The sequence below is a fragment of the Rattus norvegicus genome, chromosome 11, assembly GCF_036323735.1.
Source record: "Rattus norvegicus strain BN/NHsdMcwi chromosome 11, GRCr8, whole genome shotgun sequence".
In the NCBI taxonomy this organism is placed as follows: Eukaryota; Metazoa; Chordata; class Mammalia; order Rodentia; family Muridae; genus Rattus; species Rattus norvegicus.
The window spans coordinates 81,058,948-81,084,728 of record NC_086029.1 but is presented as its reverse complement, the minus strand read 5'-3'; the positions used below and the strand labels follow the sequence as shown (position 1 = coordinate 81,084,728).

At 43.9% G+C, this 25,781-nt stretch overlaps 1 protein-coding gene across 6 annotated transcripts in view; it reads left to right on the top strand.

Moving 5' to 3' along the window:
* The window catches only part of Osbpl11 (oxysterol binding protein-like 11), an 83,129-nt gene that overhangs the window by 37,159 nt on the left and 20,189 nt on the right, over window positions 1–25,781 (top strand). For 5 of the 6 annotated variants that reach the window (XM_006248451.5, XM_063270516.1, XM_006248452.4 and 2 more), the window contains 5 exon segments: window positions 5,400–5,575; window positions 6,664–6,743; window positions 10,377–10,553; window positions 17,524–17,725; window positions 19,904–20,040. In XM_006248451.5, the coding sequence (XP_006248513.1) occupies window positions 5,400–5,575; window positions 6,664–6,743; window positions 10,377–10,553; window positions 17,524–17,725; window positions 19,904–20,040 (772 nt within the window). 6 annotated transcript variants of the gene reach the window in all.

Here is a 25,781-nt window from a genome sequence, read left to right as displayed (position 1 = left end):
CCGGCAGTCTTTGCCCTCCTGCAGTTGCAAAGGCAAACAGATAAAACCCACATAACCTTGCAGTATTTCCCTTTAACAAAAAAGGTGAGTTTTCTGTTGTGGAGGTTTGTGCTGAATGTTAAATTTCCTGATGTACTCAGCACTTACTCATATCTTTCTAGTTTATCATTTAGGCCAACCTGTCTTAGATAAGAACCTTTTACTTAGATAAGTACCTTTTGAAGACTGCTTTCCCTCCCTCACTATGTGGATTGTCTTTCTCAAGTCCACACACTTTTTTTTAAAGATTTATTTTATTTATATCAGTACATTGCAGCTGTCCTCAGACACACCAGGAGAGGGCATCAGATCTCATTACAAATGGTTGTGAGCCACCATGTGTTTGCTAGGAATTGAACTCAGCAGTCGGTGCTCTTAACCGCAGAGCCATCCCTCCAGCCCTCTAGTCTACACATTTCTTTTTCCTTCTGCTACTGGGGCCTTGAACCATGGGCCTTGCATGTGCTAAGGAAGCTCCACACTGAGCAGTCTCTCTAGCTTTTGTGTATTTCTAATTTTGAAGTTTTATCTCAGTTAAGTTGCCTAAATTGGCCTTAAACTTGGAATCCTGTCTTGGCTTTCTAAATGCTAGGATTATGGCCAAGAACCACCACAGTTGGCTTGAGTGATTTTTTTTTTCAATATAGTATTTCTATTGATTCTTTGGGAATTTAACATCATATGCCTGATTACACTCACTTTCTAGTCCATCTATGGCTGTCTCCCCACTCTTGTTACATCACTAACAAAACAACAGAACAACCCTAAAACAAACAAACAAAAAACAAGTCCAATTTGTGTTACCTATGTATTTACTGGAGCATGCCTCTCAGTGGTCTGTCTCTCAAATGGAACTGAGTCCTTTTCTTCCCAAACCCCCACCAGAGCAGAGCCATCAACTGTGGAGAGCTAACTTCAGCTTCCTTATCACACTTTTTAAGAGTTCTCCTCCTGGCTTCCTGTCTAGGCTGTTACTTTTTGAGGGGGCAGGGTGGTGAAGGGGAGGGTCGTCAGGGAAGCTTTCTACGTTCCTTTCTCAGCTGCATCTGCAGTTACCAGTGTCACTGCCAAAGCAGCTTTCTTGCTCTCTACAGTCAGCGGGAACACAAATCATGGACTTCACAAAGTTTCTGGTGACAGTTCTGATCATGAACATGGCCCTTACCTTCAGTAGGACCTCAGACCCAGACACTGAACATGGTCTCCAATGACAGTGCAGGCCATTCACACCAACATGGCCTCCAGTGGCAGCATAACACATGGTCATCAGTATGGTCTCAGGCTGTAGCACAGACCACAGATATCTGCTTGGCCTTCAGTGGTAACAGGGGCCACATGACATCAGCATAGACCCCAGCCTTAGTAGGACCACAGATCCAAACATGGTTGTTGGTGGCAACTTGGGTCCAGACATCACCATGGCTTCAGGTGGTGGTGCAGGCCACTCAAATCAGTACCACCTCAACTGCAGAGTCAACACCACCTCAACTGCAGAGTCAACACCACCTCAACTGCAGAGTCAACACCACCTCAACTGCAGAATCAACACCACCTCAACTGCAGTCAGCACCACCTCAACTGCAGAATCAACACCACCTCAACTGCAGAGTCAGCACCATCTCAACTGCAGAGTCAACACCACCTCAACTGCAGCGCAGCCCACAGATATCAGCATGATTTTAGGTAACAGCACAAGCCAGGAACAACCACATGGACTTTGATGGTAACACAGGCCACAGACATCAATACAGACTCCAGCTTGAGTAGGGTCTTGGACCCAGACATGGCCCTTGCCTGCAGCATGGACCTGAACATCAACAAGGCCTTAGGCTGAAGCATAAATCACAGATATCTAGATGGTGTTAGGTGGCAACATGGGCCTCAGAGTTAACTCAGACCCTGACTGCCTCAGGACTGCTGACCCACACATGAGCCTCAGTGACACCATGGACCACAGTGGTCCTTTGAGGAGGTCCAGTCCATGAAGTAAACCATTCCTCATTCTGGGCCTACATCATCACTGTCAATCCGAAGACCTGAGGGCTAAGTGTGCTATGCAAGCTCTAGGCTTCTGCCGCACCCACTCAGTGACCCCACTGGGCAATGACGTGTTTCACTGTTGACCTCAGCTCTCTCACACCTGTCACTACCCTGATGACTCCAATTCCACCTCTGCACCGCTTCTCGTCACATTGCTTCTTCCTGGTGTTGCTGGTTGGCCTGGGCAGCATGAGAACAAGCAGGGTGGGCTTCTGGTTGGCCATGGAGTGGAAGACTCATGCAGGCATTTTATAAAAGCAGCTTTAGAAACTTAAGACCATATCAATGGCTGCTTGTGGGACAATGGACCTTGCCAGGAAACCTGGTATGGTAGAGGGGGTCTGAGTCCTGGGAAACTCGGGTACACACCTGAGATGGTAGGCAGCTTCCTCTGCCAGATTCCTGGCCTGGAACACATGCTACACTTCCTACATAAGGAAACATGACCTGTGGTCATACAGGCCCAGAGCAGTTCTCCATGCTGATGAGGTACCTAGAGGCCTTGAGGGTTTAGCCAATAAGTTCCCCTTCCTGGAGATTCCTCCCTGCAAAAGGTATTTAATGTCGGGTCCACCCTGAGAAGTGGGTATGCATCCATTTTCCATGATGAAGAGTCAGTAAAGGGTAAGGATAAAACATGGACTGTCTCTTTCATCAAGAACTGCCAGGGGTTGGGGATTTGGCTCAGTGGTAGAGCGCTTGCCTAGCAAGCACAAGGCCCTGGGTTCGGTCTCCAGCTCCGAAAAAAAAAGAAAAAAGAAAAAAGAAAAAAGAAAAAAAAAAAAAAGAACTGCCATGGGGTGCATGGACAAGGCCTTCGCCTTAGCCTCAAACTAAGCCTCCTGTAGAAGACTTCTCTGTTCTTCCAGACAACCTCCAGACAACTTAAGGACAATCACCAGTGAGCTAAGTCAGAGCTCCCATTTTCCCCGGAACTGGCTAGTTACCATCCTCAGCCTGTGGGCCCCCAACTCCACAGGGCTAGCGATGCCTAGATGTCCAGGAGTTTGGGAGTCCCCTGTCCCGGTCTTGTTGCGGTCCGGTGGACCACCACATGTTCCCAACTTCTCTGTGCAGTTCTCCAGCAGCGACTAAAGGCCCAGAATTCAGGGAACCCCAACTTTGGCTCCCCTACAGCTTAGACTGTGTCTTCCCACCCCTGGAGAGGGGTCTCAGCACTTCCCTAAAGCCCTCCCTAAAGCCTAACATGGAAAGATGGTGTCCTGGGATAAGTGCAGTCCATCTCCCTGTGTTTCGACTCCCTAGCAGCTGAGCCCAGTGGTGGTGGGTGGAATGTGAACCCATAGCTGCTTTGTGTTAATTCAAGTAATCCCTTCAAATCTTTGAAAAAGTAACTCTTAAAAATGAGCAAAGATGTGATTGGCAATTTATAATGTTTAGCAAACCCATAGAAAGTCTTTAACTCAACTCTACCAATAATTAATGAAATGTGAGTTAAAATTACAAAATTATGACTGGCTGGAGCTCAGTCTGTAGGCTGCTTGCCTAGTGTGCATGAGGCTCTGTGTGGGAGCCTCAGAGCCACACGAGGCTGTGGTACACTGGGAAGCCCAGTGCTCTGGAGGCAGAGACAAGGAGATATAATTAAAAGTCGTCTTTGACTACATAGAGAGTTTGGGGCTTGCCTGGGATAGTTGAAACACTGTCTAGAAAAACAACAAAGCCAGAGAAACAAGGAGCTGCAAAAATATTAAAGTTAAATTTTACCAAACTATGAGAACACATTTTTCCAGGCCCAAAAGCTTAGGAGGGAGCTGAGTCTGGCAGAGGCAGGCGGCTCTCTGTCTGTTGAAAGCCAGCTGGTCTGTTAGGACATAGGGAAACCCTGTCTTAAACAACAATGAGAATCTTTAGGGGAAGGGGGGGGGTGAGTCTGTGTTCTACCTCTCTTCTTAGGCAGATTTAACCTTTTTATTTTTTATCATCAGCACAAGGCTGATCTGTCCCTCCGACTCCTTCGATGTGGTCATTTCTGTGTCACTTGAGATGGAACGTGTTTCCGGCTCTTGAACTGGCTCATACTCCACACCGGGCTCTGTGAGGAACTCGGCTCTTCTGTAGGATGCCAATAAAGCTTGCCGAAACCCAAGCATAAATTTTGAGAAAGTCAAACCTTTTGTAACTGTTAAGGAAAAGATCTGTTATGTTACTTAAAGTGGGATCTGAATTGGTGCATCCTAAACTGGCCAGTCTTTAATTGAATCAGAACATCAAATTCTTTTCCAAAGTCCACCAGTGTTCCATCAAATTCTTTGCCAAGGTATATCAGCATTTCATCATTTAATCTCAAGTTCCCTGAGTTTCTGTGTCTCTAGTTGCAGTCTTTTCATTTTTAAACAGGGCAGGTCACTTGTGACCTATCTAAAGGTACAGCCCAGCATCATCTGCTGTGTCCTTATTCCCCGTGTATATTTCATTGCTACAGCCTAGATCATATTCAGCTCTTTGATTACCGAGACTTATAGTTTTTTAAAGATTTATTATTCCTATTTGTGTGTGTGTGTGTGTGTGTGTCCTGTAGAAAACAACACAAAAGGGTGTTGGAGCCCCCTGGAGTTCTAGGTGATTTCAAGCTCCTCAGAATGGGTGTTAGGAACCAAACTCAAGTTGTCTGCTAGAGTTGTGTGCTCTTAACCATAGGGACATCTCCACAACTCCCATACTCATTTCTATCCTGGCAGCCTAGAGTTCATATTTTGTCATAGCAAACCTCTCTGCCCTTGTCTGCAATGCCCTTGTCTGCAGTTTACCAGGGAGAGATGTTCCTCCTTTAGAGGAGCATCTCCTGAGTTCTTCCCAGAAGTGGAACTCTTTCCTGAGTTCCATGTGTTCTTCCCTGAGAAGCACTTCTAGGGCTAGAGATGGGACTTTGGCCTGGGGTATATGAAGCCCTGGATTTGATCTCCAGAACCACAAAAATTATTTAAAATAAATGCTTCTCCCTCAGCTCTGCATCTTGTGCCTTATATTTAAATATGTTTAGTTTTACCATGATTTATGTCCTAGGAAATTTGGTGTGGTGTGTTGGCATGTTTAGTTTTAGGGTTTTTTTGTTTGTTTTGTTGTGAGTTTTTCTTTTTTTTTTTTTTCTTTTTTTCTTTTTTTTCCGGAGCTGGGGACCAAACCCAGGACCTTGCGCTTGCTAGGCAAGCGCTCTACCACTGAGCCAAATCCCCAACCCCTGTTGTGAGTTTTTCAATAAAGAAACCACTGTAGTTTTTAAATGTTAGAAGTTTGCGTGCTTTAGTTTAGCTAGGGTAAATGTTTCAAAATCACAACTTTTTTTAACATCATTGCAGGTTTTTTGTTTTAAACAATGAAGCGGGGCTGTTGGAGTACTTTGTGAATGAACAGTCTAGGAATCAGAAACCCAGAGGGACTTTGCAGCTTGCGGGGGCTGTGATCTCACCCAGCGATGAGGACTCCCACACCTTCACAGTGAATGCTGCCAGCGGAGAGCAGTATAAACTCAGAGGTAGGCTGAGACCTAGCACTGGGGTCCCCCAGCAGAAGCTGCCCTGCCCCGCCCCACGCCGATGTCAGGCCTAGCTCAGGGCCCACTGTCACTGATGACACACCACAGGACAGTCCTGGAACTGCTCTGACAGGTTATGAAATCTGCTTTAATAATGGTTTTCAAGTTGGCCAGTGAATGAGTCTGTTTAGTGTTGGGCCTGATAAAAACGATTTATTTTATGAATGAAACCTGATTAGTGATAACTGTAAGACCTAGACATTTAAATATTACTGTTTTATGTCTGCCACAGGGAATTTTTCTCTTTCGCCCATTGTCCTTTTGACATCTTTTAGTGACTGATAACTACAATTGTGGGTGTGTTATGCCCATATTCATTAGATAAATTTAACTTGCCATGTTTGGTTTGGGGTTTGGGTTTTCATATTGGTTTTTGATAAAATTGGAATGTGCAGAGTGGTAGGACCATGTACTTGCTTGAGCTTTTAAGACAGGGTCTTGCTACATAGCCCAGGCTGGCTTCAAATGCTTGCCCTTTGCCTCTGAGAGCTATAATTACAGACTTGTGCTGCCATGCCTGGCTTATAACCTCTGTCTAGGTTAATTTATGAAAAAAATGTGTGGGTTTTTTAGCTGAATAAATATACATAAAGAATAGTGGCTCTCCAACTTGACCATCTGCTGAGGTCTGAAAGGACTGCTGACCCTTCAGGTTCTTATTCAAGGTTGTCTGCTCAAATAGGGACATCAGCTAGCAGTGGTGCCACACACCTTTAATCCCAGCACTTGGGAGGCAGCCTGGTCTACAGAGTGAGTTGTAGGACAGCCAGGGCTACACAGTGAAAGCCTGTCTTGAAAAACAAAAATAAGTAAATAAACAGAAACAAATATGACCTTATTATGTCCTCACCTGCTACATGGGGTTTGTGCACTCCTAGCAAGGGTGACCCTTTAGTCCTCTTGGTCAGTGACATTTTCTGTAAGGAAAGTAATGCTAGCCTTTGCTTTTACTCATCCATGACCTGTGGACAACTAATTGTGTTCCCCAAGTAAGTGTAGAAGTAAGTAACGTCTGTATTCTTCATCAGCCACAGATGCCAAAGAGCGGCAGCACTGGGTGAGCAGACTTCAGATATGTACACAGCACCACACGGAAGCTATTGGAAAGGTACGTGGGCTTGTACACAGTGTCAGTCAAAAACGGGAACTGTGGGCTTTATGCTTCTAAATGTGGTAAGTAGAGCCAGTGAGGTAGGGTCATTGCCACCAAGCTTGAGCACCTCAGCTTCATCTCTTGGACTCACGTGGTTGGAAGACAACCGTCTCTTGAGAACAGTCTTCTTGTTTCCCATGTATGCTGGTGATGTGCACACATGCATACATACAAAGTCAATGATTGTTAAAATACATTGAGATACCGTTCACACATTATAAATTGATACACTGTAAAGTATAATCCTGTGATGTTAGTGTAGTTATGATTATGCAGCCTTGGGCTCAGAGGTGAAGAGCACTGACTGCTCTTTCAGAAGACCAGAATTCAATTCCCACCAACCAACCACATGGTGGCTCACAACCATCTGTAAAGGGATCTGATGCCCTCTTCTGCTGTGTCTGAAGACAGAGTCAGTGAACTCAGATACATAAAATAAATAAATAAATAAATAAATCTTAAAAAAAAAAAAAAAGATTGTGTGGCCTTGGTAGCCATGTAACTAGAGAATGTTTCTATCTTCCCCTAGACACCCAAGATTATTAACAGCCACTTCTGTTCTCTGCTTCCTGAACCCTAGGCTCTTGTTTGTGGACTTATGACCGTGGTTTATTGTGTCGGCTTTTTCCCCTTCAAGGTTCAGGCATACTTACACATAACAAATAGTTCTTCCCCCAAACCCATTCTATGTACGCTGCTTGTGGCTGGCCTTGAAAACTGCCCCAGCTTTCCAAGTGTTGGGGTTATAGATGTAAGCCACCATGCCAGCCTACTAGCTGTTCTCTTTCATATGTACTTTCTTTTAATTTAGTTTTTGAGACTGGGCCTCACTCCAATTCAGACTGGCCTAGAACTTGCTGTATAGCCCAGGTTGGCTTTTTCTTTTTCTTTTTTTGAGATAGGTTCTCATGTATCTCATGCTGACCTGAACATCTGCTTTTCCTGCTTCTCTTCCAAGTACTACAATTATAAGCATTTTATACCACATTGGGTTTATATGATACCCAGGTCATGTATGAAGTCAAATCCAGGACTTCATACATGTTAGACAAGCATTCTGCCAATTAAGCCACATCCCCCAGACTCCCCTGTCTCAGCCTTGTGTGTATATGTGGGCGAGTCCGTGAGTGTTTATGTGGTGTCCATATGTTTACCTCCCTCGACCTCTCTTTACTTTGTCTTTCTTAGCCTGGAACAGCTCTATGATTTGAGTAGGCACGCTAGCCAGTAAGCTCCAGGGGTCCACCTGTCTCCTCTTTGCCAGTCTTAAGGTTACAGAATGTTCCACCAAGCCCAGCTGTTTTACATAGGTGCAGGGGATCCAGATTCTAGCTCACACTCAGGCAGCAAATGCTTGACTGACAACCACTTTCCTCCCCATCTTGCCTCAGCCTCCTGTGTGATAGGATCACAGGTGTGAGTCCCCTTACTTGGTAGTGTTTTCATTCAATAGATGCCATGAGTGAGGTTGAGTGAAAATATTACCTTAGGGGTGTGTGTGTGTGTGTGTGTGTGTGTGTGTGTGTGTGTGTGTGTATGCACACAGGGTGGAGGTCAGAGTTCAAAGCCAGGTAGGTATTTTCCTCAGTCACTTTTCACCTTTTCTTTTTTGAAACAGGTCTCTCAGTGAACCTGGAGCTCACTGCTTTGACTAAACTAACTGACCAGTGAGCTACAGGGATCCACCTGCATTCACCTCCCCAGCTCTGGGATTAAAGTCTCACACCAGTATGCCTGCCTATTTAACACGGGTGCTGGGGATCAAACTCAGATCCTCATGTTTTTGTGGCTAGCACCTTACTGACTGAGCCATCTTGCCAGCCCCTCCTTTTATTTCTTGGACGTATGTATGTATGTAGGAGTAGAATTTCTGGGACATATGGCAGTTCTTGTGTATGTGTGTATATATGAGTGTATGTGCATGCGGAGGCTATAGGTCAACACTGAGTTCTTCCTCAGTGACTCCTACCCTGTTTTTGGAGACAGGTCTTGAACTGAGCCTGGAGCTCACTAATTTGGCTTATCTGAGCTCTTGGGATCCACTTGTCTGTCTCCCAAGTGTTGGGATTATAGACATTGTGTGTTGTGCCCAGCTTCTTATCTGGGTACTGGCGGTCTGAACTTGATTCTATGCTAAAGCTGTAATCACTTTGTGGACTGAGCCATGTCCCTGGCCCCTAACTTCTGTGCTCTCCAGTGATCTCATGATTTTCATCTTACTTCTCCTCAAATGATTAATCATGTTGACTCCCTTTCCATGTGCTTGTTAGTTGTTAATTTGAGTGTCTTTAAAAAGGTTCTGGGGGTTGGGGATTTAGCTCAGTGGTAAGGCCCTGGGTTCGGTCCCCAGCTCCGAAAAAAAGAAAAGGGGAAAAAAAAAAGGTTCTGGATTATTCTCATGTGTGTGTACACGTGCGTGCACATGCTTCCCTCCCACATTGCGGATGGAGGTCAGAGGGTTCTTTAGAAGTAGGTGCTCTCCTTCAGCGTGGGTTCCAGCGATTGGATTCAGGCTGTCGTGCTTTGCGGCAGATGCTTCTCACTGAGTCTCCTCACCAGCCCAATAATTTATGTCCTTTTATGGAAGTGTTTTGTTTGTTTGTTTTCCATGCTTTGCTTTTTAGACTGTTTGAGTTTTGTTTTGTTTTGTTTTTCTTTTTTTCGGAGCTGGGGACCGAACCCAGGGCCTTGCGCTTGCTAGGCAAGCGCTCTACCACTGAGCCAAATCCCCAACCCTTTGTTTTGTTTTAAGGGACTAAATTGTTGGATGTGGGGAGTCTAAAAAGTGGTACATGAGTAGCTCATTTAAAGGATTTCATATCTGTGGATAACAATTTTTTCTTCATATATTGTCTTCTATTTTTTTTCCCTCCTTGCATTTTCCTCACTGATTGTTTTTAAATTATGACTTAGGTCTGGAAATGGTGGACCTGTAATGATAGCACTTTGGAGGCTTTGTGAGTTTGATACTAGCTTGGGCTAGACCCTTTCTCAAAACACTGCAGACAAAGCACCATGTTTAGGTCTTAGGCCTCGTCTGCAAGAAAAACAGTGTGATGCTTTACTCATGGTGGAAACTGCTAGTCATTAACAATGATCAGAGAGTACCGGATTGTTCCAGAGATCCGTACCTGACGTTTCCTTCAGGAGACTATTGTTGCACACACAACGTTCATTCCTTATTATGTTGTCTTTGTGTTTTAGTGTTAAAATAGGAAATCAGCGGGGCTGGGGATTTAGCTCAGTGGTAGAGCGCTTACCTAGGAAGCGCAAGGCCCTGGGTTCGGTCCCCAGCTCCGAAAAAAAGAACCATAAAAAAAAAAAAAAAAAAAAAAGGAAATCAGGAAATGTTATTCTAACAGACTTTCAAAACATATACAACTTCTTTCAGAATGATAAACTGGAAATTTCAACTTTCTAATTTTTGAATAGCATAAAATTAATCTTCAAAAATTTGCCTAAATCAAATCTGATGTTAATATATTCTCAAAACTGTACATGTATAAAGCCTGAAGTATATGGTAATTTGATGGCAAGAGAGCCAAAATTGTAAAAAGCACAAGAGAAATTGTTTTCTTTTTCTGACAGAATAACCCTCCCTTGAAGTCCCGGAGCTTCTCGCTTGCATCTAGTGGTAATTCTCCCATATCCCAGAGGAGACCAAGTCAGAATGCCATTTCTTTTTTTAATGTTGGACATTCCAAACTGCAATCAGTGAACAAAAGAGCTCACTTGCATCCAGACCATCTTGTGGAGGTCAGAGAAGTAAGTATGACTCGGAGGCCAAGTGCTCAGAACAGCAGTGTGCCTGGTTCTCACAGCCTTGTAAGTTCTGTTTGTGTCTTGAGGGTCCATCAGGGTTTCCATCCATTCTGATAGGATAAATGATAAAATAGTAAGATTGATATTCTAAATTCTTCATGTCTTACAACTATGTGTGGGCATACTGTCATTTTTCCAGAATCTAATATTTTTTAGTTTTCTTTTAAAAAAATCTGTGTCTGTCTGACTTCATTTTCAAATAAAACTACTGGTTCCTTCGTTGTAAGATTTATGATCAAAAGTCATTAGTCCGAACATGGTAGACCATGCCTGTGATCTTACAGCACTTGGAATGCCAAGGAAGAAGGCTCGCCAGTATGAGCTCCAGTTGCTCTTAATGTGCTGTGTATTCAGATGTTGAGTTCTGTCCTCCAAGTTCAGGGTGCAGTCTGGACATGGGTATTGTATTGACCAATGTGCACTAAAGAATGTTCCCCAATAATCTCTGATTGGTCAATCAAAGGCTGGAGCCTATGCCTGAGCAGAGAGGATAGGAGGGAGGGACTGTCCATCAAGTGAGGGAACTCAGAGAGAGCAGGGGGTGGAGAGGAGGAGGAGGAGGGAGGAGGAGGTGACCATCGAAGGAGGGACCAGGAACACATGGCCAAGAGAAGTTCGCCCTAAGGACAGAGAGCTACAAGAGAATCAGCCTAGGTGGGACAAATTGGCAAGTAACAGCCTAGTCAGGCTTGGACAGATCAGAATCTGTCCAGCAGCGTGCCACCAGCTTGTTAATAAAATCTAGGGTTCCTGCCATTTACTGAGGAGCTTAATGCATTACAGTGGTGCAGAACCCCTGTAGATATTTAGGAGCAAAAGAGTATAGCAACCTCCCCCCCAAAAAAAGTCTTCAATAGGCTACAGCATGATATCAGAGGAAACATTAAACCCAGTGAGCACGACATACAGCCTAAGTAGAGACTCTTCTTTAAGAAACAACGAAGGGGCTGGGGATTTAGCTCAGTGGTAGAGCACTTACCTAGGAAGCGCAAGGCCCTGGGTTCGGTCCCCAGCTCCGAAAAAAAGAACAAAAAAAAAAAAAAAAAAAAAAAAAAAAAAAGAAACAACGAAATGGTATCTATAGGGCAGAAGGCATGAGCTCAGTGTAGAGAGTATGGCTAGGCTAGTGCACACCAGTCTGGGCTCAAGCTGCAGAGCCAAACAAAACCCAAGACCAGACGGGCAGAGTGACACATAAAAATTTATTATGCACAAATTCTGATACTGCCCTATCTCATATTTCTTTTTAATTCTAATTAATAAAGGATCAGTTTGTTGGGTTGTGACTATTTCAAGTATTGTTTGCTAAGCTAAATTGAGAAGAGCTTCTAGGTGACTAAGAAGTGGGTTGTGGAAATAATACTGTAAATGCTTCAAGAGTCTCAAAGCAGAAGGCTAGGGAGCGTGTGCCCTTCATCAGGATGCATTGTCTGTATTTATGGATAAAGAACTTGAAGCTTAGAGAGATTAAGTGATATGCTTTGAGACACACAAGACAACTGCTTTTGATTCTAGTCCAGTTACATAAATAAGTTATAAAGCATCCTTCTCATAAAAAGCAATGTGTAAATTCTTTTCTTTTTCTTAAATCGTTCTTCCTGGTATTTTTTGTTACTAGGTAAGTTTTTAAAATTAAAATTTAGGCCAGGTGTGGTGATTTTTAGTCCCAGCACTTGGGAGACGAGTCAGTCTTTGAGTTTAAGCTCAGCCTGGTCTACAGAGTGAATTCCAGGTCAGCCAAGGCTATATAGTGAGACTTTGCCTCCCAAAATAAATAAATAACCCCCCCCACACACACACACAAGATTACTTGAAAGTCTGAGAGCTGGCTTAGAATATAGAGGTGCTTGCCCACCAAGCCTGATGACCAGAGCTTGATCCCCAGAACCTACATGGTGGAGGAAGAGCACTGATTCCCACAAGGTGGCCTCTGCCCACACGTGCCATGGCACATCATATTCATACACTTTGATTACATACATGCACGTGCGCGCGCGTGCATGCGCACACACACACACGCACACACACAAATAAATGAGAGACGTATCTTTTAAACCTCTTAACTTGTTAAAGGCATCAGTTATACAAATAATCAAAATTCACATACACATAATCCAAAAACTCAACTTTTAGTTCTTGGATATTAAATTAAAATTTCTGTGACAAAAGTTATAAAAAATCTTTTTTTAAAGATTTATCTATTTATTATATATAAGTACACTGTAGCTGTCTTCAAACACATCAGAAGAGAGCATCAGATCCCATTACAGATGGTTGTGAGCCACCATGTGGTTGCTGGGATTTGAACCCAGGACCTCTGGAAGAGCAGCCAGTGCTCTTAACCGCTGAGCCATCTCTCCAGCCCTATAAAAATCTTAAAGCTAAGATTGCTGCTAACTGTTGAAATGCTCATTACCTTAATTATAAAGTAGCAATGTATGAACCTGCAAGTCAAATGCTCTTAAGCCAGCGGCCATCAGTAAGGGACTGAGAGCTGGATGTGGTGGCACATGCCTTTAATCGCAGCACCCAAGGGCAGAGGTAGGCCTGGGCTACATAGACCCATTGCCAAAGAAAAAGCCACTTTCATTGTTTATCATTTAAGTTTCTCAAGTGCCTGACTTCAATCTTACAGTAACAAATATCAAAGTTTATTCTGGAAACCACGTTATAAGTAGCAGATGTTAATAAATTGTCGCGTGACCTCTAAGAATGACTTGCAGTTCTCACCGTGCTTCAGGAGCTATTTCTTTGTGCTTCCAGTATTAGCATGCTCTAAAGGAAACCTCAGCTGTGGGGATGCTGGGCAGGACAAGTACCCCACACTGACAAGGCCAAGCAGCCCACTGAAGAAGCATCTCTGCCTTTTCTGCGTCAATGAAAATGATAATTTAATTTTTTTCCCACAAAATGGGGAATCTGAGGTCTTTGTCTTGCATATGCTGAACAAATGCGTTTCCACCAGGTTCAACCCTCATCCCTGTCTTTGGTATAGTGAAAATGATTGTTTTTATGATTTGTTAGTAAGCTCATGATTTGTATATAAAACTACTGATTTTTATGCTAATTTTATTAATATTCTGCTATTTGTGATATTTGGCAGGGCAGGAGGGTGACTGACAGATGGAAAGGATCCGTCTCAGCTCAGGACACCCCAAGATCAAGTTCTCTGTACAGAGGAGATTTGTCTCAGAGGGCGGGATAAGGGACAAAGACAGGAGTTAGAGGAAGAGAGAGAAGGGAAAGAGGACAAAGGAGAGTGGGTAGGGATATTTGTCCTGGAATGAGACCAAGGACTCTGGATAGAGAGGAAGGAGACAGACATAGCCCATAGGAAAATGACAGTTATAAAGGTAAAATGGGAAACCCTGTGTTTGGATGAGGTGTTCAGTTTTCATTGGTCCTGTTAATTAGGTACTCCAAAGGGGATATTTGCTTTCTAGGCTTCAATACTTTGATAGGTGAACCTTGGTAGTCAGGCTCAGAGGGAGGAAGTGGCCAAATTAGGGAATAGACCTTGGAGACTAGCTTCAGGAATCTAAAGGTTTTTAGCAAGGCAGAGGGAATGGGGGAGAAGGACAAGGCCTGCTAGAACCACATGGTCAAGTGGACTAGTGTCCTTTCATAGGTGACAGTTCTTTGATGCAGAGCCTTGCCAAACAGCCCAGGTTGACCTTGATGTCAGCATTCATTCTATAGCTTTGTTGACCTTGAATTTGAGAGTCCTCATGCCCTAACCTCCTGAGTGCTTGTGCCGCCAGACCTACCTGCTTTGGTTAATCCATCTCTTTTTAAGTTTGTGAGTGTGTGCATCTGTAGAAATGTATGCCACATGTTCAGAGGCCAGACCTGTCACGAGTCCCTGGAGCTGGGCTTGCAGGTAACTGTGGGCCACCTGACTTGATGCTGGACATTGAACTCACATCCTCTAGAAAACCATGAGTGATGCGTAACTGCTGAACCATCTCAATGTTTTATAAAAAGAATTTTTAAAAATGTATGTGTGTGAGTATACCCCATGCATGCCTGGTGCTACAGAGAGCAGAGAAGGGGACTGAATCTCGTGGAAGTGGAGTTGTGGATGGTTCTGACCTGCCATGGGAATGCTAGGAACCAAATGCAGGTCCTCTGCCAGGGCAAAAGTGCCCTTAACTGCTGAACCATCCCGCTAGCCCCACTTGTAACTTTTAAGATTCACACACTCTATCTCTCTCTCTCCCTCTCTCCCTCTCTCTCTCTGTCTCTGTCTGTCTCTCTCTCTCTCTCTCTCTGTGTGTGTGTGTGTGTGTGTGTGTGTGTGTGTGTGTGTGTGTGTGTGTTTTACATGTGTGGATGCCCTTGGAGGCCAGGAAATGTCAAGAGTCACATGTGAGTAGTAGTTAGGGGTTGCCTGTTATGGGTTCTGGGAACCAAACTTGGGTCATTTGGAAGATTAGCAAGTGCTTTTAACCACCAAGCCATCTCTCCACCCACCTTCGTCCTCACTGTTGTCATCGTCACTATCACCATCACCTCCACCATCACAGTCACCATCACATCATCATCACCACCATCATCCTCATCGTTAGTTTGAGATAGAGTCTTGCAGTATATACCAGGCTGATCTTTAAACTTCCATTGTCTTGCCCTGACCTCCCAAGTGCTGGTGTTGCAGGCACATTGTACCATACCTGCACATTTGTCTTGTTTTGCCCTGCTAGAGAATGGACCCAGGATCCCTTGTATGGTTGACAAGCTCCCGACCATTGAGCTACATCTCCAGCCCTTTTTTAAAAAGAATCTTTTGGTAGGATTGTTGGGTTTTTCTAATGTAGACTCATATCAAGAGTAAAAGGAGCAATTTGATTTCACGTACCTTATTACTTTGGCCCTAATTTCAACAATTACATCAAATAAGAGTAGTAGTGAAGGTGGACACACTTACCTTGTTCCTGATGTCAGCAGAAATATTTCACAATTTTCCCCATTTAATGAGATGTTGGTTAAGGCTTTGTTGTATATCGTCTTTTTCATGTTGAGATATGATCCTCTGTACCTAACTTAGCAGGGCACTTTATCATAAAGGACTGAATTCTTTAGGTCTTCTTTTTGCCATCTGAGTTCAGAGCCTATAATCACCACCACCCATCCCCAAGTCCTTAGGTTGAACACAGGACTTACTCATACTAAGCAAATGCTCTACCACTGAGCTACCTTGTCCCAGCTCTGTCTTCTTTTTGTAGAATGTTCTTACCAAATGGGGTAACAGGTGTCTGAGGCCGGGGCTGTTCCTTTCCTTTCTTTTTAGTGGAATCCTTTCAGGGCTGTTGCTCTTATTTCTTCCTTAAACATCTGGCTCAGTACTGGGTATGGTGGTGCAAGCCTTTAATCTCAGCCCTCTCGAAGCAGAAGCAGACAGATCTCTGTAAATTCAAGGCCAACCTGGTCAATATAGTGAGTTCCCAGCTGGTCAGAGCTACACAGTGAGACTCTCTCAAAATAAACAACAGAAGTCTGGTTAAATTCAGCAGTGAATTCTTATGGTCCTAGACTTTTCTTTGTTGAAAAGCTTTTAGTTAACGTTTTTACTCCTTTGTTGAAAAGCTTTTAGTTACATTTTTACTCCTCCGTATGTGCATGTGCTTGTGTGTCCCTCTGTGTGGTTAAGAGCACTGGCTGCTCTCGCAGAGGATTTGCTCATTCTCCAGCACCCAGATAGTGGGTACACATATACAACCATCTGTATGTAGCTCTGGTCCCGAGGGATTTGATGCCTTAGTTACTGCATGAACGTGCTGCACACAGATTAGCAGGTACACAGACATCCACATAAATAAGAATTTAAAAAGTTAAATTTTTGAGTTGGGCAGTATTGGTGCACGCCTTTGATCCCAGCATTTGGGAGGCAGAGATAGATGGATCTCTGAGTTCAAGGCCAACCTGGTCTACATAGTGAGTTACAGAGAGAGACGAGGGGTGGCAAGTAGGTAGAAGTAGTGGTGGCTCCTAATTAAAGAATGTTTTAATTAAAATATTTTTTCCTGAAAAGTTTTTAATGTCGCACTTGCTCTAAACCCAGCCTAACAATAGCAAGAACAAGAAGTCAAGACCTCCTGTCTAAGAAGTTAGGTGAGGGATGAGGCAGGGACTAGGAAGTTAGGTGAGGGATGAGGGCGGGGACTAGGAAGGTAGGTGAGGGATGAGGGCGGGGACTAGGAAGTTAGGTGAGGGATGAGGGCGGGGACTAGGAAGTTAGGTGAGGGATGAGGCGGGGACTAAGAAGTTAGGTGAGGGATGAGGCAAGACTATAAAGCTTTCCCAGTAGCTCACATTAAGCCCGACTAAAGTATCAGAGCAAAGTGATGTGGGCTCAAACTGGAAATTGATTTTAACTGTGGAATTAAATTCAATGCTGCTTTTGACAGCGTTCTGAATCTTCTTTCTGTGACTTCGATGAAGTAATGCTGTTAGCAAAAAGTGGCAAGCATTTTGAGCTTTATTGCTTCTAAAAGTACAGCTGACCAAGGTCACAATCTTCAGTTGATTAAGTGCCCTTTAATTGAAAATAGCCTAGCCAGGGCTAGAGTGGTAAAGACCACTGGCTGCTCTTACAGAGGACCTGGGTTCAACCTCTAGCACCCATGTGGTGGCACACTACTGTCTGTAGCTCCTGTCCCAAGGGATTTGATGCACTCTTCTGGTCTCTGGGGGCACTACATGTGTGTGGTACACATATATGTATGCAGACAAAAAGACCCAAACACAAAATAATAAAATAATTTTTAAAGCAGGAAAATAGCCTAGCAAAGTTCAGATAAATTTCTAAGCCCAAGCCACCCTGGAATGCTTCAGAGAGGGAATGCTATTATTTAAATGACCAACGAGCATTGCATGTGTCCTGCTGTAAGACCCATAGGACTGCTGTTTTCCTCAGATGATGTCTCATGCTGAAGGACAACAACGAGACCTAATTAGACGGATCGAATGCCTTCCTGCCTCGGGCCTTCTTAGTTCCTTGGACCAGGACCTCCTGATGCTCAAAGCCACTTCGATGGCAACTATGAACTGCTTAAATGACTGCTTTCACATTCTCCAGCTGCAGCACGCATCGCATCAGAAGGGCGCACTGCCCTCAGGTAAGCCCGAGATGACGGGAGGGTCTACCACCGCCATGTCCGTAAGACCTGCTCTAATGCTGGGAAAATACTTCCTGAAAAGAAGGAAGGGAAGGAAAAGAAATCAGTTGAGTCTCTTGGTTTTTAGTTGGCGCACTAATGTGACTCACACTTCCTGATTGTGTACTTTTTTTGGAATTCAGAGTAATTTTATTTCTAATATTTAACATCATTGAGTATACCGTTAGAGACCTTCAATTCAACATGTCAGAAGGTAATTGTACACTCGGTTTCTGTTAAAGTGAGTGGCATCCCTCCCCATTCTTGTTTTCAGCTACTGAGGGCAGAGTCATTGCGAGCGCATGTCCGCTCTTCAGCTCTGTCCGCTCTTCAGCTCTGTCCGCTCTTCAGCTCTGTCCGCTCTTCAGCTCTGTCCGCTCTTCAGCTCTGTCCGCTGCTCATTTACTCCCTGCTATACCTTGTGTTGTATCATATTATGTCATGTCACATCAGGAAGTTACATTCCTATGCTAAGTAGCATTTTCCTGGTTGTATTACATCCTTAGGTGAGTGCTTTGCTTTACTCCCCTAATCTGAACATTAGATGAGTTACCCTGAGAGAAGACGGGGGTTGATTTGAATGAGTTGCTAGGAGAATGAAACAGCTTCTTTCTATCTGTGCTATTTAATCTTAAAAGTCTGTCAGGCAGCACTAGTGCTGGATACTATATTAAATGCCAAATAAAGGCTTGATTAAATGGAATTTATCATTTGAAACAGTTGTGAAACTTTAGTATGGCTTGAACTAATGCAGTCTTACCTTTGATGTTCTCTTCATGACTAAGAAAAGATGTCTGGTAAATTAAAATCTTCCATGACATGAGAAATGAAATCTCTATTCAGAAGAATGGTGAGCTCATAAAGTCGTATTTTTGCATGCATAAGGTATCACTAATTAGTCTAGGTTGACCGTAAATTCATTATATATTCCAGGCTAGTCTCAGCTACTGCTGCCCTAGCTTTCTAAGTACTAGGATGACAAGTGTGTATTACTGTGCCTGGACCATGGGGTCTGAGTCCGTGTTATCTAAAGACTCAGTTGTATGTGTATTGATTTGGAGGGGTCTTGATGTCAGATCATTGGTTTGCTAAAGTCTTTTAGTTTCTGGCTAGCTCATGGGTCTTTTAATTAATAGTCATGTGTCTTATATTTTAGAAAAAATCTGAATAGTGATAACAAAAATGTTATTTTAAGTTAGAGGGAGAATGTTTTCATTTCTGTACAACTTTATAATAGGCCTCATGACCTTAGCCTGGGCATTCCTTCAGTCTTAATGCCCCCTTAATGCCAACTGCCATTGAAGAAGGAAAGCCACTACTAGCCTGGTGGATAATTTGGCATTTATTTCTCTTCTGAAGTCTGGCGTTTGATGTAGTAAATATCCTTCTGTTCTCTTTCTGTCAGTAGTCTGCGTCTTCCTTATTCTTGCACTCCATAACCCAGCTTCTGTAAACCGCAGATCAGCCTCCGAAGTCGGACGGAACATTTCCATTATTGATTAGGGTCTACTTTGTTAGACTAGTGGAGGGTAACAAGAGCCCATTGACCCACTCACTGAGAAGATGACAGGTCTCTAAATGTGACCGCTAACTTCACTAGGTCACTCTGTTCATTCAGCAGGAAAGAAGTTCATTTAAAAGTGATATTAGGCTGCTTATGAATTAAATAGAGAATATGTACGTGTCATGTTTAAATTAGAGCCAGTGATTTTGATTGGTTAGGAAAACTGTAATTCCTAATTTAAACAAATTATGCTGTTTTACCATAATTTCCTAGAGTGGCTCCCCACTAAAATCTAATTATGTACATTTTGATTATTAAAGGGACATAATTGATATCAGTGGCCAATTGAGTGTTTGGAAGCTCCCTTCATGATTCACAGACGCAGAAGAGAAGATCAGCCCTCTTCAGGATTGAGTTCTTTTACGTAGTGTCTCATTTCAAGGTGCAGGGGGCTGGTTGTGGATACCCAATCACGGTGCTCATGCTAATGATGTCAAGCAGCTGTCTCTCCTCAGTGCAGGTTGAACTGTGTTAGTCTTGTAGTCAAAACAAAATTGTTAAATAAAATCTAGAGATCTGTTCCCCTACCCAGATTATGAGTAAGCCTTCGCAAACTTTTTCTCTTACTTCATCAGGGACGACAATCGAGTGGTTGGAACCAAAGATACCTTTATCAAACCACTATAAAAATGGAGCTGAGCAGCCCTTTGCAACCGAGCCGAGCAAGCCCGCAGCCGCCCCGGAGGCTGCAGAGTCTGGAGGACTAGCAAGGGTAAGGCAATGGGAAAACTGGATTTTGATGGAAGAAGGGAACCGTGTTGTTTTTGTTGTTAAGGCAGTTGTATCAGCAGAAGTGTTCTGTTCTCACTCCAGAGGAGGGGTTAGCATTCCTGCAGCTTATGTCGCTCTACGTAGTTGAGCTTGAAATGGGTTTTCCAGGTAGAATAATGTCCCCCTTTTAGTTTGAGTTTACTTTTCCCTGATACTCGTTTTGCTTGTTTGTTTGATTTGGGGGCCCCAGTGACAGGGCCTCACTCTTTCCCCTGCCTAGCCTTCATGAGTAGCCCTGCATGTTCTTGAACTGTGAGTCCTCTTCTCTCCTGCCTCACCTCACTGGCCCCACACCCAGCTTCCCCCCTGCTCTGGACTTTGTTGTTGTTGGTTTGTTTGATTTGTTCTTCCTAGCAGGGTTTCTCTGTGTAGCCCTGGCTGTCTTGTAATGGATCAGACCAGTTTCTAACTCAGAGAATTGCCTACCTCCTTCTTCTGAATGCTGGAATTAAAGGAATGTGCCACATCAACTAGTGTTAAATTAATTTGATTTATTAATCATTGCTATTACTTTTATAAGCTTAATGTTGTCTTGAGACTGTAAGCATTGCCCACTGAGGTGCCTGCTACAGACGTCAGACAGCACTACTTCACCTCAGCTTCAGGAGTCGGGGACACTGGTGCTCGTTCTGTTTCCAGAGCCACAGGGCTGTGTCCGCCCTAGATGGACGGTTGTCACAAAGGACGGTTGTCACAAAGGGCATTGGTTTTCTTTTTTCTTTTTTTTTTCCTTTCTTTTTTTCGGAGCTGGGGACCGAACCCTGGTTTTCATTTTGTTTGCTTTGCCTTCTGTGTTCATGTCAGCTATTTTTGTGACTGCCATAATTACATAGATAGTTGAAGCTGTTTTCTGTCTCATGTTCTGGCCTATATAATTAATGTTTGAAAATCAAAATAAGATACTAAGCTAATGTCCCTGTTTATCTAGTTTATCTTTCTTATTATAAAAATACTATTGTTAACTATTATTTCCCTCCTGTGATTTTTTTTATTATTTTTTATATTACACCCCCGATATAATTACTTAGTCAAGAATAATGAAGGCTTTATAGTTATTTATATACTAATAAGTTCTTTCTTTAAAGATAAGAGACTAGGACTTCCAAACCTGTCAGAATCTTTGAATTTATGAAAGAGCACTGGAGCCAGGAACATGCAAAGCAGAGAAGTCCAGGGAGGCAGGCTAATAAGAAAATAACACACATTGACACACTTGAGTCCACGCGAACACATGCACGCGCGCGCACACACACACACTCTCTCTCCCTCTCTCACACACACACACAACACACGCACGCACGCACGCACACTAGTAGTTACCAGGCTATCTGGAGTCAGGGGAGAGGCACAAATGAGACGGTATAGGGCTTTCATTAAAGAGATGTGGTGAGGGGCTGGGGATTTAGCTCAGTGGTAGAGCGCTTACCTAGGAAGCGCAAGGCCCTGGGTTCGGTCCCCAGCTCTGAAAAAAAGAACCAAAAAAAAAAAAAAGAGATGTGGTGAGCCAAAGGTTGGGCATAGTGCTGTGCACCTTTGACCCAGCACTTGGTAGGTAGAGGCAGGTGGATCTCTGTGAGTTCAAAAACAGAGTGAGCTTGGGGCTCTCCATGGCTATGTTATGAGACCTTGTTTCAAAAAAACTAATAATGATAATCGTGATGCAAACCAGTTAGGCACTGTGAGCTTCAGGAGTGGTGATAACGCCCTGTGAGACTGTGAAGGATGAAACTCACTCAGCAGTGTCAGGCTTACGGGAACCAATCACAGGGCTGGTACACGCTGTAGCCATGGCTCAGGGCGAAGTGGCACTTTCTGCAGCAGTGCTTCATAGCATACAGTGTGATCCACGCTCCCAAAGAACTCAGGCAGCACAGAGTCTTCATATGGGAGATAGTAGGGTCACGCGCCTGGGGAAGGACGTGTATGGAAGTTAGTATATGATAGGACTTGGAATTAAAATGTTGTAGAAACTGTGGAGGTAGAAATACAGGCAACTGAATCATCAATGTGCCTTTCAGATGACAAAAGTCAGTCAGACTGTGACAGATTAGAAGCTTTTGAGCCAAAATAACAAAATAAAATTGTGCTACTAGTCACAAAGCCAGGGAAATCAGAGAGTGCCTTCTGGGAAGGTTTGGTGTGGTTCTGGGCATGGTGAACGAACGTTACGTTGAGGAGCATGTCAGAGAAGCAGCTCTGGAGAAAGGGCCACACGAGAGCTGAGACTGACTAGTGAAAGACACAGACTGCAGGCCGGGCAGCCCGGCGTGCTATCCTAAATAAGAATGCAGAGCATGTTGGAGGCAAAATAAGACATTTGTAAGGGATGGGACACGATCACCTAGTGCAGACAAAATATGCAGGGGCGGTCGTTGCTGTAAGGCTGCTAGGCTCTCTCAGGTACGCCAGAATAGACCTTTATGCATTCTGTTCACTGTGGTATAGTAGTAGACAGTTTGCTGTCAGCTAAAGGAGGAAGTAAACCTCCACCAAACTGGAATAAAGCTGTAGCTCCTGGGCGGGCAGGATGGCTCAGTGGATAAGGGCTCCCGCTGTAGAGCCTCACGGCCCAAATTCTTCCCACAGAGTCCAAATGTTAGAAGTAGAGAACCAGCCGTCCTCCTCCCCACATGTGCCGTGCACATCCACATGCATTTAAACACATCACACGCACATTCGTTCTGTGGTTTCTTGCTGCCCCGACTGACATGAAGACAAAAGAGAAGCAAGCATCAATCTGGTAGACTGACGCTCTCCCCCACCCCCGCCCCCACCCCCGCCATCTTCACATGGCACAGGTTCTTAGACGCTCAGTCACTCCTGGCCATCGTCACTGCTAGCCACCTGTGTTTGTCGAGATTTCACGTATTTGAACATGGTTTTTGAAGTTTGATAGTGCATTTTTTGTTTAAGCTTTTAAAAAGTAATGATTAACATTTATTTAAAAAATAAAGCATCTGGCCAGGTGTGGTGGCACACACTCAGTGTCAGCTTCACAAACCTCGGGCCATCCTGTGCTGCCCCTGACAGGTCAGAGGAAAAGGGAGCCTTCTGAATTCTTGTCTCCCTCCAAGGTTTAGTTAGCATTGGCTGTCAGGATTTCTCTTCTCAGGGGTGGTGGTGGTGCATGCCTTTGGTCCAGCACTTGGAAGACAGGGGCAGGCACATCTCTGAGCTCCATGTCAGCCTGCTCTACATTACAAGTTCCTGGCTCAAAAACCTTCAATAATTTTTTCTTTTCCTAATCCAAATTTGATTTGTTTGTTTGTTTTGTTATTTTAAAGCAATGAAAACCAGGTCAGCAAGATGGCTCAGTGGTTAAGGCACTTGCTGCCAAGCTTGACAACTTGAGTTCAATCTGTGGGGCAGATGGAGAGAATTGGTACCCTCATATTCTCCTCTGACTTCCATGTGTACAACCATGTGCCTACACATGCACACGCACATGTACAAGCTATACATACATACATACAAACAAAATAAGTAAATAGAAAATAACTTTTTATACTGAAAACTATTATTCTACAGTTGTGCATGGTTGCTTTTCTTTAGTATTACCTCCAGTAGAGGGAGTTTAAACCAGGAGGTAACTGGGCTTTGTTCTTACTCTAACTGGTGCTGAGAGTGAGAGTGTACCAAGGTGAGGGGCGCCCCTGCTAAAGCTGTGTCTGCCTTTTTAATCTGTAGTCTGTAAATTCCAACCTCAGATGGCAGGGAGGTTTCACAGTGCTGGAGGACATTACTTAATTCTCCACTGTCTAACCCCGACGGCTGTCTCCCGAGTTTCAGATGATATCCTACAGTGGTTTTGTGTGGTGTTCATATGTAGAGAAGGCTGTCTACCCCTTGCTAATGCTGAGTGGATGTTGAAGCAGACTTTTATGCGCACCTGACCCAGGATCCAGAGCAGGGGCAGCTTCCTGACAGCCAGGTTCTTCACTGAAGGAGGGGCATAAGGTTTGACATCGCTCTTCAAGATCATGGAAACAGAAGTCTCTCTGGTGTACACACACAAAATGTCTGTGCAGTCTTAACGTAGGAAATAAACTAGACCATAAATGATTTGCCATAATATGAGTTTACAGAATTCCTTAAAAGAAGAAAATAGGGGCTGGAGAGATGGCTCAGTGGTTAAGAGCACTGACTGCTCTTCCAGAGGTCCTGAGTTCAAATCCCAGCAACCACATGGTGGCTCACAACCATCTGTAATGGGATCTGATGCCCTCTTCTGGTGTGTCTGAAGACAGTGACAATGTGCTCACATACGTAAAATAAATAAATGGGGTTTTTTTTTTGGTTTTGGTTTTGTTTTTTTAAAGAGGAGGAGGAGGAAATAGGAAAAAAGGAGAAAGATAAAGCAAGATGATGCTTACAACCCTGGCCAGAGAGCATAGCTTGCTACATGAACCTCTTGCCCTGAGTATGGTACTTAGAACCTAGGGAAGAAGAGAACCGACTCCTGAAAGCTGACTTGTGACCTACAGATGTGCACCTGTGAATGCCCATAATAATAAACACACACACATAATAACTAAAGAAAAAGAGTGAGAAGCCCACTATCTTAGAACCTGAGTGTTGCTTTACATTGTGGGCTTTATTAAATAACATTTTGAGAATTTAAAATTTTTTATTTTGTACCTAGGATTGGACCTTAAGGTTCTTTAGGAGAATGTGTGTGTACAGGTGCTCACCCCCGGGTGTGTGTGTGTACAGGTGCTCCCCCCCAGGTGTATGTGTGTATAGGTGCTCACCCCCGGGTGTGTGTTTGTTTGCTTTGGTTTTGGTTTTGGTCTAGCTACACACAGAACAAAAACAGATGAGTATCTTATTTGATAGAATTCTTAATTGTGGTAGGGGAAGCAAAAAATGACACCAGCAAAATATTTCTTTTTAAAAATCCTCAGAGCTGAAGCTGGAGACATACATGGCTCAGTGGTTAAGAGCACTGACTGCTCTTCCAGAGGTCCTGAGTTCAAATCCCAGCAACCGCATGGTGCTTACATGGCTCATCTCCATAGGGTTGAGATAGATAGAGGAAGTATTTCTCTGGGTTTAAGACTAGCCTAGGCTATACAGTGAGACATTCATACCACCGCTGCCCAACTAAAAGATAATATCCTGTATACAGGTCTCTGACAGAAAGATGTTAACAGTCTGTTCTGTGAGAGGCAGGGCACCACTGCTGCATAAACATGCTGACTGCTGATGAAGTTCTGCTGATCTTCGGTATGTTTGTTGTTCAATGCAAGCTGGGCAGGTGTGGTAGCCAGCCTTTAACTTGTACTCTAAAGGCTGAGGCAGGAGGATCACCACAAGTTCAAAGTCAGCCTGGACTACTAAGTGAGTTTCCAGGCCAGCCTAGTACATAAAAAGGAAGACTCTGGCAAAGAAATAAAAGCCGGGAGCATTGAGGACATGACTCCTTCAGCAGTTTCCATCGTGCAGGTATGAGAGCCTGAGTTTGGATTTCCTGCAGGCATGTGAAAACCAGGGGCAGTGGCATCTTTAACTGCAGTGCTGGGAACAGGGTAGGTAGACAGAGGCAGGCAGATAGATACCTGGAAGAGTCAGTGAACCGCTGCTCATTGAGAGATCTAGTCTAAGAAAATCAATGAAAAGCAGTACAGGAAGATCCCTGACATCGCCTCTGGCCTTCACACTGTACACACAGTCAGAACCAGA